Genomic DNA, 13,836 nt, shown 5'->3' on the forward strand with positions numbered 1-13,836 from the left:
CCCTTTTGATCCATGTCAATGGTGCTTATCACTTGGAAGAGAGGGTATAAGCCTACTTTTCAGTCCTAGAACTGAATTCACAGATAGTTGAAGCCCATACACGATTAGTGGTGATGAGTTCTGCTGTTAATTGCACTTCCCGTTTGCCCAGAGCAGAGTTTTGCTCAAAAGTTGTCATTCACCATTTACCTGCATATTTGCCACGGTCCAGGCCCTGTGGCTTTGAATATTGTCAGTGAAATGGTTACAGAGTCTAAACCCTGTTGTGAGTAGGACTAACCAGCCACAGGCCTCAGCTGTAATGTTAAAGCAATAACACATTCGTTAGTAAAGCTTTAAGTTTGCTGTTACATGAAGTGTCAAATTAGTCTTAGTAGAGCCTAGTCACCAGAATAACTTGTATCTGAAAATACATATCGTTGTGTATTCATGTATGGTTTTATGCATGCATGTGGATTGTGTCGTAAATACAAAATATGCTGGTGAAATGGGTTGTTGTGTAGTGTATATGCTGTCATCTGTACTATTTCTAACTAGTAATCTTGTTTTGTACTGTGTGATGTCTGACCCTTCTAACATCGATCATGGGGCTTTGGTGAACTCTGATCCTTCCAGGTCTTCCAGGTTAGACGCTTAACTCGGTCAATTTATTTTACTGCATTGCACGTGATGTAAGAGAAACGGATGTTTTCCTGTAATTCTGTGATTATCTTTTTAAGGACTGTGGTTACCCTGCAGATCCTATGTGTTTGATTAGCATGCTTCAGATGGTAACCTGTCGTTATTTTGCATGCGTACAGTACTAGACCAGTATAAAAGAGCAAAATGAATACAAAATATCCTTGCATGATGGGATGTTTCTGTAGCTGAAGCTGCTACAGGATATGTGTGAAATCTGGAACCAAATTGCTGTTGGTTTAGAAAGGAAAATTTTTAAGGGAATTCTGTGCTCAGATTTGTATGCAGAAATACAGCTAATCAAATTTTTCCACTGAATATAGACTATGAGGATATCAAAGGAGATGTTAAATTATTTGAGACTGCAGAAGAATTGAAAATCCAGCACGCTGATAAATGTCATTAGATTTGTTGTACTACAGAGCAGAATGTCATAGCACTGTCCTGCATAGAGATCCTTTTCTTAATCCAGTCATGAAATCTAAGTTGTAAAATGTTATTAACTGTTGCTGCACTTGCTTACAGTTTGTTTTGCCACAAATTAATATCAGTAACCTTCTATTTATATGGTGTCATAAAGGCGGGGGTCTCATGTTTCAGTTCTCTAAATACCTAAGCTTCACATAATCCACTGCTTTGCTTTGGATTAATGTGGCTGTAGTAGCAAAGGGAAAATATTTAAAAACCAGCCCAGTTCCTCTACTGGATTTACACAGCATAATTCTACTAAGGACAGACAAACCAGCTGGAGGGAGGGTCATTCAACATAAGGAAATTTCTGCAACTCAGGTGAGTGTTAGACAAGGCAGAACGTGGGCTGCCTGCTGCCCAGCTCTCAGGAGACGGTGTATACTGGGCTCCTCAATACGTATGTCGAATTCTAACGGCAAAAAAGCAGCAATATTTTACATTGTTGAGACTGGCTTTCTAAAGAAATTCAGCATGTCAAGATAGCACCTAAGAGACGGTGACGGTAGTGCAGGTCAGCAGAGGGAGCAGAGGGGATCTTTGTACCATCTAATTCTGGGTTTCTTGGCTCCTGCTGAAGGAGCGGGTCTGGTCGCTGCTAAGCTGCTGCTGAAGTGAGTTGCACTGCCTTCTGGAAAGACCTGCTTCCCTTCATCAGCTGGAGAAGGAGCCTTGGTTCCTGATTTGGGTAGTGCAAATAATCCCTCTAGTTGTTTTCCTTCTATTTTATCCTGAATTCAGCATTAAAATAGAGCTGGGAAATCAAGCCTTTTTTTTTTTTATTAACACTGAAGGCACAAACTTTGGCAGAGTGGTTGATATGTACTGATATATGCATATTTGTTCTGCAATGTTAAGGTCCACCAGGCCCAGAAGGTCCACGAGGGCCACCAGGCAATGGAGGACTTAAAGGGGAAAAAGGGAACCCAGGTCAACCTGGCCCACCTGGCCTGCCTGGTCAAAAGGGGGATCAAGGACCACCTGGACGCCAGGTAGGACAAGAAATTGAGTCTTCTCCTACCTTATTTTTAAATGCAATAAAAGTGGAATATATTTAGGTGGACTATGCAGTTTATCATAGTAAAAATAAAAGCCAAAGTGTGCTAGCTAACATCTGGTGGTGTAGCAAGTAGGAGGGTCTTTTCCTTAATTATCCTCCAGTATCCAGGCAGGGTGTCTCCATCATATTCCCATGGGAGCTGGAGCCGTCAATGCACACGTCACGTTACGGCGTCCTCTGATGGCTCTTGGTTCAGTGAGCAGAATGTGTGGCCTCAGCCCTTCAAAGCACTAGTTCCCAGACCCAAAGTGTGCTTGTCTGTCCCCCAGCCACCTTTTCTAAATGTTTTTTCTGAAACTGCTGAGAGAGATGAGTGAATAACGTGAAGCTGTTCTGTTCAGGGCGAGCCTGGTCGTCCAGGTCTGAATGGAATGAAGGGTGACCCCGGGGTTCCAGGCGTTCCAGGATTCCCAGGTATTTAACTAGCATTTCAAGTGAAAACCTCCAGACACAGTAACAGCCCCTCAGGGGAAAAGAAGCCTCATTTTGGCCATTCCTGCAGCACATTTTGTAAGACAGCGTGTTCTTTCACTGTATAACTGTGTGAATTTGTTGTTTCAGGTATGAAGGGTCCCACTGGACCTGCAGGACCCTCTGGCCTCACAGGCAGTCCAGGATTGCCAGGCCCACCAGGTAGGAGTGCTGGTAGTTTTATTGTCACTTTTGCTCCCTGCCAGTAAAATTTGGTACACAGATGTTGGGACTGAGCCAGTCTCAGCCAGCAATGAAACTAGTTAGGGGAACAACAGCTTAAACGCAATTCTAGGCTATGCTTTTTAGCCTTACCAGTAATCCTACCGTATTTTATACTCTGTATCCACTCTACATGGATTAACTGCTGCAAGAGCTGTCTGTTGAAGGAGATCACCAAAAGCACTTTTTTGCCTTATAAAATATATACACTTATTCTTTGCATCAATAGAGCTCTTGGCTTCTGACTTTGCAATAGAGAATAACAGAAGCTGTTTCTAATGTTCTTTTCCACCTTGGTTTATCTAATACTAAGCTTTCTCTCAGGTCCGCCAGGTTTACCGGGTACCATTGGACGAAGCATTGTTGTCAAAGGTGACCCTGGTCCCCCAGGTTCTCCAGGACAGCCTGGGTCAAAAGGGCCACCTGGATTGCCGGGGCCACAGGGATTGCCAGGTACGATCCCAGGCTGTGGGTTGCAACACGAGTCCCTCAGCATAGGCTGCAGAGAAGATACTGAGTTCTGCTAGAGATAAATGCAGACTCCTACCATATCCATCTGGTTTAATGATCTGTACCAGGAAGAAACAATAGATGAGTCCCAAACAATTTAAAGATTTCTGTAGTGAGATTTCAAGATCTTTCATTTCACTTATGCATTCATCTGTTCCAGGTCCAATTGGTCTTCCTGGTGACCCAGGGCGAGATGGACTACCTGGCTTTGATGGTCCAGCAGGACGTAAAGGAGAGAGAGGTCTTCCAGGCCAACCAGGTACAGTGTTTATCCTATGGAGGACCCTTTTGTGAGTGCAGGCTAATATTGGGAAGTGAGATTTTTGCCTCATGGGAATAATAATGAAATCATAATTGTATGATTTGCTTAATGCAAAAGTATTACATGCAGCTGGACGTACTTTGGTTTGTAATATTCTTGGAACCAACACATTGCCGGTCATTGCTGAATAATATTGTAGAGTGCTTTACCTCAAGCTTAATGGCATCCCCTTTGCAGCACATGTGGTGCATAGGAGATAATGAAGATAGTAAGAAACGACAGAGAGAGATTAGTAAAATAATTTTAATTTTGCATGGAAATCATGAATGGGGATGAACAGACTTCATAAAGGGGAGAATTTCACCAAAGTCAGAGATCAGGCTACCATACAGCTATTGCTTGGAATTACTGAATTATGATTTGAGGCTAGGCACTGGGACGGTTTTCTGAAGATGATACATATTAAGTAGTTATATATTGCAACTTGTGAGAAGTATTAGAATGTAAACAGTTAAAACAGTACAAAATCCATAACTTTTTTCCTTTTCCTCCAAGTAGCTCTGTGAAATCTGCTAGTGTTATTTTAGTGAAAAATGTAAATAATAACTGTGGAATAACATAGTCTAAATATTTGTAGTTATATCTCCTGATATTTTTGCTATTCAAGAACACATGCCTTTTCTGATACCTTTCTCAGTCATATCAGTCATTCTTGCTCTTGTTCAAGGTTGTTGTAGCCAGTTTGCACTTTCTGTAACCTCTCCCAAAGCAGACTGCAGCTCTTCTGTCCGTTTTGGTGTTACAATAGCATGGCCTAGAGAGAGACACGCTTCTCTTTCTGGCTCTGCCATTTATTTTGTGATCTTGAGCAAGATCATTCAACATTATCTTATTAAGCCACATAAACAGACTAATATGTTTTGGAACTGAGAGGCTGATTGGGACTCATTTCAGTGCCTGTCATGACCATTGCAGTTGCTATCTTGGTGCCTCACAGTCTGAACATATTTAACTTTGCTACAACATAGGGAAGCTGCACTGTTATTTTATAACTAGCTATGACAGCCTCAGTGATTTAACCAAGTTCACATGAAAAAATAATTTGAGGAAGATGGTGTTAGCAGATACCAGCTCCCCCAACTCAAAAACACCTTAATCACAAGACCATAGTACCTTTCAGAGCTACATTAGTCCGAAAAGAGCAAGAAATGGTGTTAATAAATACTGTGTGTTGTGTTTCTCTTGTGTGAACAGGTTCACGAGGAATACAGGGACCTCCTGGTCCTGATGGCTTACAAGGCCCCCCCGGCCCTCCTGGAACAGCTTCTGTCGCTCATGGATTCCTTATAACTCGGCACAGCCAGACCAGGGATACACCACTATGTCCACAGGGAACAGCAAGAATATATGATGGATTCTCTCTTCTATATGTGCAAGGAAATGAGAGAGCACATGGCCAGGATTTGGGTGAGATTTTGTATGCTCTGTCTTTAAGGGGAATGAGGTTGTAGCTGCTTTTTCAAATGCGCTGGTTCTCTGAAGATCTGAGAGTCTTAGAGATTCCTTCAATGAGGGTTGCATACTGAGATCTGCTGCCTCCAAAGGCTGCATGTTCTCATTCAGGATGAAAGAATGTAAACCAAAGCTGAAAAGTTAAGTTTTTCCCACATGTGACAATTTGATAGCACATGCTGTGCTCTCACAGGTGGAGAGGAAGAATACACAATTATTGTTCTCAGAGCATTGCTGTAAAAAGCAATGAAGTGAAAATGCTGCTGTCACATTTTATGCATCTCACTCTGTAGGTACCGCTGGGAGCTGTCTCAGACGTTTCAGCACCATGCCCTTCATGTTCTGCAATATCAACAATGTTTGTAATTTTGCATCAAGGAATGACTATTCCTACTGGCTGTCAACTCCAGAGCCAATGCCCATGAGCATGGAGCCACTGACTGGGCAAAGCATCCAGCCCTTCATTAGCCGGTGAGACAAAGCATGCTATCAGGTCTCTTTTTTTAATATCTGGATAAATAACACATCTTAGCCATGTCATGTTTTGCTCTAGAAAATACTAGGAAAATAGCTTGTTTTAAAGTATTCATTGCCTTAGAAGGCTTGTCTGTGTTTAGGGACGGCCAGGCTGTAAGAGCTCTGCTCTGCTGAGGCAGCGATGTTGTCAGCGGTGCGAGATCGCCAGGACAGGAAAGAGAATGTGAGAGCCGTTAGCTCTGGGGTTAAGGCCTTTACTTGGAGCTTCCAGTTTGTGTTTCAGGGACCGCTTCAGTATTTTACCCAATGGCTGTCAGTGGAAGTACAGGCAGACTTTGCACTTATGGCAGTTACAAAATAGGCGAGAAGCAGAAGTCTAGATTAATAACTAGTTTTCTCCCTTTCTCTGTGTAAGAATACTTAATAAAACATACTCCTATTATATTTTAATATCACGTGTTTCTCTGATCCTTCCCCTGTGCGCAGCTGCGTTGTGTGCGAAGCCCCTGCTATGGTGATAGCTGTCCACAGCCAGACCATTCAGATCCCTTCGTGTCCTCCAGGCTGGGACTCCCTTTGGATTGGTTACTCTTTCATGATGGTAAGAAGGGCTTCCTGCTCCAGAAGGGGCTGGTACTCACTTTGTCCTCACCCACCTGCTTTAGGGCTTTGTTAAAACTACGGGGCTTGTAATTCAAAAGCCTTTACCCTCAATTACTAACCATGGTGGCCAAGACTAACAGTGATTTTCCAGTACACAGAGCCCAGTGTAACTGATACTCATGGAAGTGTCTGACCCCATATTATCTCAACCAAGACTGAACAGTGGCTCTCAATCTGTAGTTGAATGCTGTGCTACTTAATTTTTAGCACCTACTGTAAGATTCTTGTTTCTGTGTTTCTTTCTTCCCCGCCACCAGCACACTAGTGCAGGAGCAGAGGGCTCTGGCCAGGCCTTGGCATCGCCTGGATCCTGTTTAGAAGAATTCCGCTCCGCTCCATTTATTGAGTGCCATGGTCGTGGCACTTGTAATTACTATGCCAATTCATATAGTTTCTGGCTGGCAACTGTAGAGGTGTCAGAAATGTTCAGGTAAGAAAATCTGTTTCTTATGCGTTGCTTTATTCCAGAAAGCAAGCTTTGGAAACTGAATTTATTCCAAAGATCAAGAGAGATTAATCTACAGGGGTATAGGGAAATACTTTGTTTGTTTTTCCCTCACAACCAGTTTTTCAAGTGTTTCCTTGGTAAGCTTTTGATATTAATATAAAAAACTTGCTAGGGCACATTCTGTTTTGCAAGGAGTGGGATTTTTTTAATGTCAATTCTTATTCACATCTCATAGTACTTTCTCTGAAAGTAGTCCTACTGCAGTTACTGTATTTGCAGTCTAAAAGATCATTTTATTGTCTTTTTTTTCTTGCCAGCCCTTTAATTAGAGTCAAATATCTGAAAAGGTAGTTGACAAACACACAAGGGACAGGTATGAAGGGCAAGATCAACTCTGCTAAAAACCTTTTAAGGCAGCTGTTCATATAATCTGTTTTTAAAAGTCTTGTGTGAAGGAGATTTCATACCCTCCATGGCAAACATTTTTTCCAGTGCTATGCAGAAGAATGAGGATGACATTTTGGCAGCAAGGAAGCCGATGGACGTTCTGTCCTCAGCTTCTCAGCAGTCAGCATTCCAGACGGGGTCTCTCAGCTCCTCAAACTTTTTCCCCTTCAACCGGAGTAGCAAAATCATTTTTTTCTTCGAAAAATCATCTCATTTTATAGAGTAAATTACTACTGCCCTGTTTGTGTACTGGTAAAAACCTCATAAATATTCCCAGTGCCACCAAATTGAAAAATGTGGCTTTGTGGTATATGGCTGGCAATGTACGCTGTCTTATATAGCAGCAGTAGCCCCTCATTTGGTTTTATGTAACACGTACAACTGTGATACTTAATGTGCATTAAACAGTCATCGCTCTAAGTTTTCAGGCTAGTTGATCAGTGGTAATTCACTAGTGGAAACTGCCTGCTAACAACTACTGTGCACTTTTGAGTTTCTTGTCTCTACAGTTTCCTGTCTCCCATAAACACAACTTCCTTTTTTAAAGAATCTTTTAAGAATTGAACTTACTCTGTGTACACACATATTACACAAATACATTATATTAATCTCCCACCTTTCTACCCTTTCAGAATATAAGTAAATAATTTGGTAAAGTCATCACTTAAATACAAATGTCATTGTAGCAGTATTCTTTAGGAGTTGTTAAACTACCCTTCAGCTGAGAAACCCAAAGGCTACAAACAGAGACCTCAGAAATACTGTCTCAAATGTCTAAAATTCACCTTAGGCTCGGTTCAGTAGTTGTGCCACATCATACGCTAAACTGATATGGGTGATTGGTATCTCACATGTGCTGAGACACTGGGCAACACTGAGCATCTGTCACCTGGTGGTGAAGACGTACAGAAAGATCCCTCTTAAGGACCACTCTCCAATACAGGACTGGTCCCCCACTTACACACTGAAGTGTTATCTTAAACTGCTCTGTAAACCAAGGAAAAGCTGACCTAACCTTACCTTTGTGTCTGTCACCAGTAAACCTCAGTCAGAGACACTGAAAGCTGGAGACTTGAGGACGCGTATTAGTCGTTGTCAAGTTTGCATGAAGAAGACGTAACGTCTCGTAGGACGTTTTACAAAACAGTTGAAAATTCCTAAGGTGCACTGTCTTCCAGCTGCAACAATGGTGCTACTGTGCAGAAAGAAAAGAGAAAAAACTAATCCAAACTGTTTTAACCATGCAAATTCCAGTGTACCTCACTCGTGCCAAACTGAGGGTTGTTTGGTACGTATTTGACAACAGGACTAAGATGAAAGAATCGACCTCTTGGAAACAGAAAAGAACACTTGAGGTTCACGATGGATCCGAAGATGAATTTTTTCATTTCTCTCCCTGTACCAAAACGGCACCTTTTAGATCAACCAAGAGAATAAAGAAAAACACGATGCACTGAGTATGTTTAAAATAACAAGACTGCAGTTTTGAAAAACATTTTTCATGGTGCTACTAACCCTACTGTATCCCAGGTTTTTAATATGAAATTTTAAGCTTATTCCTCTTTGTAAGTAATGAAATGTGTATATTGTGTAAACACCTTTTTAGTTGAAATTTTCAGTCATTTAGAAACAAACCAGACTCTGATATAAAAATGATATAAATGATATAAAAATGCTTATGTCTAAAGTTAAAACATACAGCAGTATTTTATTATGAAACTTGTGGTACAGAGAGAATTTACCCCTCTTACACCAACTTATTAATTTGTCATTTCCTTCCTCAGTTGCCCATCTGATATAGTTGGGGAATGCACAATTATTCTGAAGTCATTTTGATCAGGGTTTTAAATGTTGTACACCATGCTATCAGTGGTTTTATTTGTGCTTAGAAATCCCAATTCACTTGAAAAGATATTTTTTTTTAATCTTGTGAAAATATATGACATTATTAGCCATATTCTATATCCTTCTTAGCTGAATAAAAGTCACACTCACATTGTAGTAACCAGTTTGGTTTAACAAAACCCGTTTCTTGGGAACATCCAGTTACCAAAGCATTTCTGATTATGCTGACATGAAGCCTCTTCTCTGAAGTGGTATCATGCATTTTATCCAAAATAGCGTATACACTAGGAAACCTTCTGAATGAAATAAAGCATAAGCTGGTGGAAACTTTCCTATTTACAAATTAATCTTATGTGAATTTATACACATCCACAGTGTGTATACAGCAAATCTTGCGTATGTATAGTTCACATAAGGCCTTGAAAGATGGTGCATGCAGCCTTTCTGATATCATTTGTACCGATCCTCCTGTGTATGTCTTAGAGCGTCACTACTTGTGCAATAGCTGAAAAGTGATCACTTTTGTATGCATGACTGCTCAGCTTGTCTGGTCAGTGCTGGTTCATTTACCCTTCTGTATAAACAGAGCTCCCTGACAAAGCAAGACTCTTCTTCAAGTGACAATACTTTAATATTTTTGTTGTATATTGCCACCTCCGCTATCAATACAACTTAACTTGTGAATTAACACACTGCTTTATACAGGTGAAGTGTATTTGTTTATTGCCTACTGTTAAGTAATTTATCAGCTAATGGTTATTCATTCTTACCTTTCAGTTATTATTGTAAACGTGGAGTCTCAAATCTCCCTGTTTTATGCACATTTGAAAAAAACCATAGGACTGGTGACTGACCAGGTGGCAGTGATTTATACAATGAGATTGGTGCTGATTTTAAAGCTTTCAACTAAGTATGAAACTGAAGTTCTTTAGTTTAAAATGCAAAATATTAATAGCTTTCTCTTTTTTCAGTTAGCTGCAGTTATGTATATTGGTAGAGAGTGGGCAGTTCAGCAATGCGCATCCTTCAACTCATTTGCTTTTGGTTTGCTGATGCATATAGAAATAAACTGAACCTGCTGCTACCTCCAAGTCAAGAACTTGTTACCAAAGCTGAAATAGTAAGTCTCTTGTAAACACAAGCCCTTACCTTACTGCTGGCTCCTCGGGAGCCTCAAATGAACACAGCAGCCTCTCCCCAGCCCCACAAAGGCAGAAGAAGATGCCAAGGTCGGGGAGCTCCTTCCCTGCCACCCTGCCTGGTGCTCACCAACCAGTGGCCATCTCTGGGGACCCGGGAAAGAGCAGAACACGTTGGTTTCGGTAGTGCAGAAACAGCGCATCTCTGCGACTGGGGCTTCTCCTGCAGCACGTAAAACAAAGCCCACTGAACTGAAAAGACACAAGATACCATTCCAATCGAAGGTAGAGAGCACCACAAACAGCCGGTATTGCGGCAGCTTTAGGTTCCAAACCTGTGAGATGACCATAGAAAATGAAAATAGGTGAAGTAGCTACACTTCTGACACACATTTTCTGTTCCTGCAGCTCTCACCCTGACCTGGAGAACAGCCCTGAACCTTTATCAGCTTCAGGCTGAGATTCCTGAACAGGCTCATTTTTATTAAGAGAAAAATGGTGTAGAGAGGAAGGAGCATCTTTTAGCTGAAACATGCAGCAGAGATTCAAGAGATGCCAGTTTACTTCCCACCACACATTCTGTGCCTTAGAGCAGGTAAATCACTTGACCTGGTCTATAAAAGCAAGCATGGGTGTTATTTTCTCCTACTTCTGGACTGCTTAGACTGTAAGCTCTTTGGGGCAGAAACATGGAGGGGGCTCAAATGTTGGCTGGGGCCTCTAGGTGCTATCCATCAGTATATAAATATTAAACTACAGGTAAAAGCTTGTGTTTCCAGATTTATTATTAATACTAAAAAAGTAAACTGTTTTGAAGATGAGAGCTTTAAAATACTCTTCAACCACAGCCTAAACATGACCTTTCTCAGAACACCACTTCATCTACAGTGAAGGCTCTTACCTGCAGCTGGATTGTTTTTCCCTGAGCTAATAATGTAAAGTCAACCTATCTTAGTTACTCTTGAGAAGGAACCTGGAAGATAACAATAACTCCTTTAGTTGTATGGGGACAAGTTGCACCCTGCAGCCACTCGAGGGCACCACGTCGCTCCCAAAGCAATGAGAACACAAACTCGGAGCTCCTGGGACTGTAAGCAAAGCTTACTAGCAGGAGCAGTGCCTTACCTTGCTTTGTGTAGTTTGTGTTTATTCTAGTGTTAAAGAACAAAGTTCTGCTTAAGACAGGCTTTTCAGTATCCTCCCTCACTCTACTAAGTCATATTATAATCCTTGACTAAAAGGAAAAAGCTTCCTACAACCTCCAATCCATTTATAAAGCAGGATTTAAACTTCTGAAACGATTCTGCAGTCAAAGTACAGCCTGTAAAGCAAGGTGGGCACACAGAGCAGCACAGCAATGGTTTCTGTACAACAAAATAGAGTACTGCATGCAAACCTGGTGCTTTAGCAGCTCTTCAGCATCCTCTGCTGTAAAGGTCAGTCCCCTGCATAGGGTGGATTTCCCACATCAAAGGCTGGAGGAAGCAGCTGTTTTAGAAAGCTTTAGAAGGTGAAAAAGTGATATATTGATTTTGCAAGCAACAAATGCTCAAGTTCTAAAATTTCATCTTCTGCAATTATTTTCTACATACTTCAATACATAGCTTAAATATTTTGTAGTCAGTACGCTGCCTGACCTGTACAGAAACGCCAGCCTAGGGCCGCCGCCGAGGAACCGTGTTGTGCTGGACGCAGACCTGTGCCACTGCCAGCAGCGCGTTCCTAACAGCCCCTCCCAGAAAGGCTGCGCTTCGGCCGCTCCGGCACTGCTGCTGCACACAACGGTGCTGCTGCTACAGAGACGTGCACGAGGAGCACAAGCTGAAAAGCATGCCGAGCAAAGAAGCAGGACAGCACCGCTGCTGCTGAGGGCAGCCATGGGCTCAGGGGAGCGTAACCGCGTTCTACTTTGAAAATGTAGGGTATCTAGAACTATTAGCCTTGGAAAGGAAGATTATTAACTATTAACCCGTTTGACTACTGCCCAAGAACAGCCTCAGCTGGCAGCGAGGAGAAGAGAGCTGGTTAGTAAAGGCACTCGCTGTAGCCCAGGGTGGAGCAGAGAACGGTGGCTGAGGCTGCAGTGCCCAACAAGCCGCTTCAGTGACCAATGGGTGACAATTCCTGATAGTCTCCTATAACCGTAACGCTGCTTTAAAAAAGTTTTACATTAATAACTCAGAAGGAAACCCAAGAAACTGAGCTCGGCGTGTTTCTTTACCAAAAGGAGATGCAGGAAGAAGTTCTTACCTCTGAGCTGCTGCTCTTCCCCGACACACGGTGCTTCACAACCCCTCGGGACAAGTGAGGGGAGAAACTTCTTTAGATTTGCTAAAGCCAAAAGGGGATGCTGGGATGAAAAAAAACAAATGCAATACAAATCGTGTTGTTCCCCGGTAACTCTGAAAAGGGGCTCCTTCCCTGCTGGGAACCTCTCTCCTTCCCAGTTATTTGATTATTTGCAGTGAGATGCCAGGTCCATTAGAACCAATCAGTGTAATTCAAAACAAAGACTTTTAATATGTATTCTAGTGCCTGTCTTCAAATCCAAATAGGAAATCCCTTGCCTGGTGTTTCTGGCAGATGGCTTTCACCATGACTTCTGTCAATGATTCACCCACAGGGGCTTGAAAAATCAGTGCAAAACTATGTCCTGCACACAACCCTCCAAAAAAACCCACCCTTGAGCAGTTCACCCATTTCAGATCCAACCAGACATTCAAAGGTCCCTTCGAGCAGCTACTGTGAGACTGTTGCAACAGTCCTGACAGTGTTTGGGTAACTTCCCCTGTGTGTTTACTGCTGGTAGGGCTGTTCCTGCTTGTGTGAGCAGCACTGATCCCTTCCCAATACAGGGGACACGCTCTGAAATGAGGCCCCGAGGAAAACCCTGTTCTTGCGGCAAACTCGGCTTTCACAGGGCCTTGTTTTAACACGCTATTCTGAGTAACAGGGTAAGAATTAGATCAGGTTTTTTTAAAAAGTCTAATCCAAGACATTTCACAGTAATCACGCACATTGACGGAGATCATGTACCCTGACATCTGTGGATAAAAACTGTACAGAACTGACACATCCTCTATGTCATTAAGGAATTCAAGAAGACGCTACATTTTGTTGATATTTTCCAATGTAAATTCAGTTGTTTTTACAAGTGAGTGCATTACCTGAAATTATGAGATATCTATATGGGTTTTGGTTTTACATACTGAGACCTTATTTAACACATACCAAACCGAAGTAATATTAATACTACAAAACTTAGAACAGCAAGTCATACACGTTCCCTTCCCCCTGCAGTCTGAAGGCAGGACCCTGTTGGACACCACACCGCTAACGAGTCCTGCCAGGACTTGGAGGCTTGATTGTGGAACTTCCATACTCAGTGATGGACAAAGTCAAGAACCAAAAACGGCCACGCTCTCTTGCATTTAAAGCAGAGAAAGAAAGTAGCGGGCACGGATATTCTTTTCATTCAGAACCTCAGTTGTTACCAGCCCCACGATTCTGTGACAAACTGGGTGTTTTTCTGTGCGTTACCTTTTGCGTTCAGTGGCAGAGAGAATTGTACAGACCGGGAATCCCTCCTCTGAGATACACTGAAAGCTGCTCCAAATCGTCAGGGGGACACAGG

At 42.2% G+C, this 13,836-nt stretch overlaps 1 protein-coding gene across 2 annotated transcripts in view; it reads left to right on the top strand.

Annotated features, from left to right (window-relative positions):
* Nucleotides 1-13,806, top strand: part of COL4A5 (collagen type IV alpha 5 chain) — an 83,190-nt gene extending 69,384 nt beyond the window's left edge. The window contains exons 42-52 of one of the 2 annotated variants that reach the window (XR_014184921.1): nucleotides 2,005-2,138; nucleotides 2,548-2,620; nucleotides 2,768-2,839; nucleotides 3,224-3,352; nucleotides 3,570-3,668; nucleotides 4,926-5,138; nucleotides 5,477-5,654; nucleotides 6,147-6,261; nucleotides 6,581-6,753; nucleotides 8,257-10,183; nucleotides 10,611-13,806. Coding sequence is in view for 1 of the 2 variants with exons in the window: in XM_082061566.1 (XP_081917692.1) it covers nucleotides 2,005-2,138; nucleotides 2,548-2,620; nucleotides 2,768-2,839; nucleotides 3,224-3,352; nucleotides 3,570-3,668; nucleotides 4,926-5,138; nucleotides 5,477-5,654; nucleotides 6,147-6,261; nucleotides 6,581-6,753; nucleotides 8,257-8,338 (1,268 nt within the window). In the remaining variant the exon portion in view is untranslated. Of the gene's footprint in view, nucleotides 1-2,004; nucleotides 2,139-2,547; nucleotides 2,621-2,767; nucleotides 2,840-3,223; nucleotides 3,353-3,569; nucleotides 3,669-4,925; nucleotides 5,139-5,476; nucleotides 5,655-6,146; nucleotides 6,262-6,580; nucleotides 6,754-8,256 lie in introns of both variants that reach the window. The other variant, XM_082061566.1, reaches the window with a different exon arrangement.
* The last annotated feature ends 30 nt before the right edge of the window (nucleotides 13,807-13,836 follow it).

This window comes from Streptopelia decaocto, assembly GCF_964273445.1.
Source record: "Streptopelia decaocto genome assembly, chromosome: 10".
Taxonomy (NCBI): Eukaryota; Metazoa; Chordata; class Aves; order Columbiformes; family Columbidae; genus Streptopelia; species Streptopelia decaocto.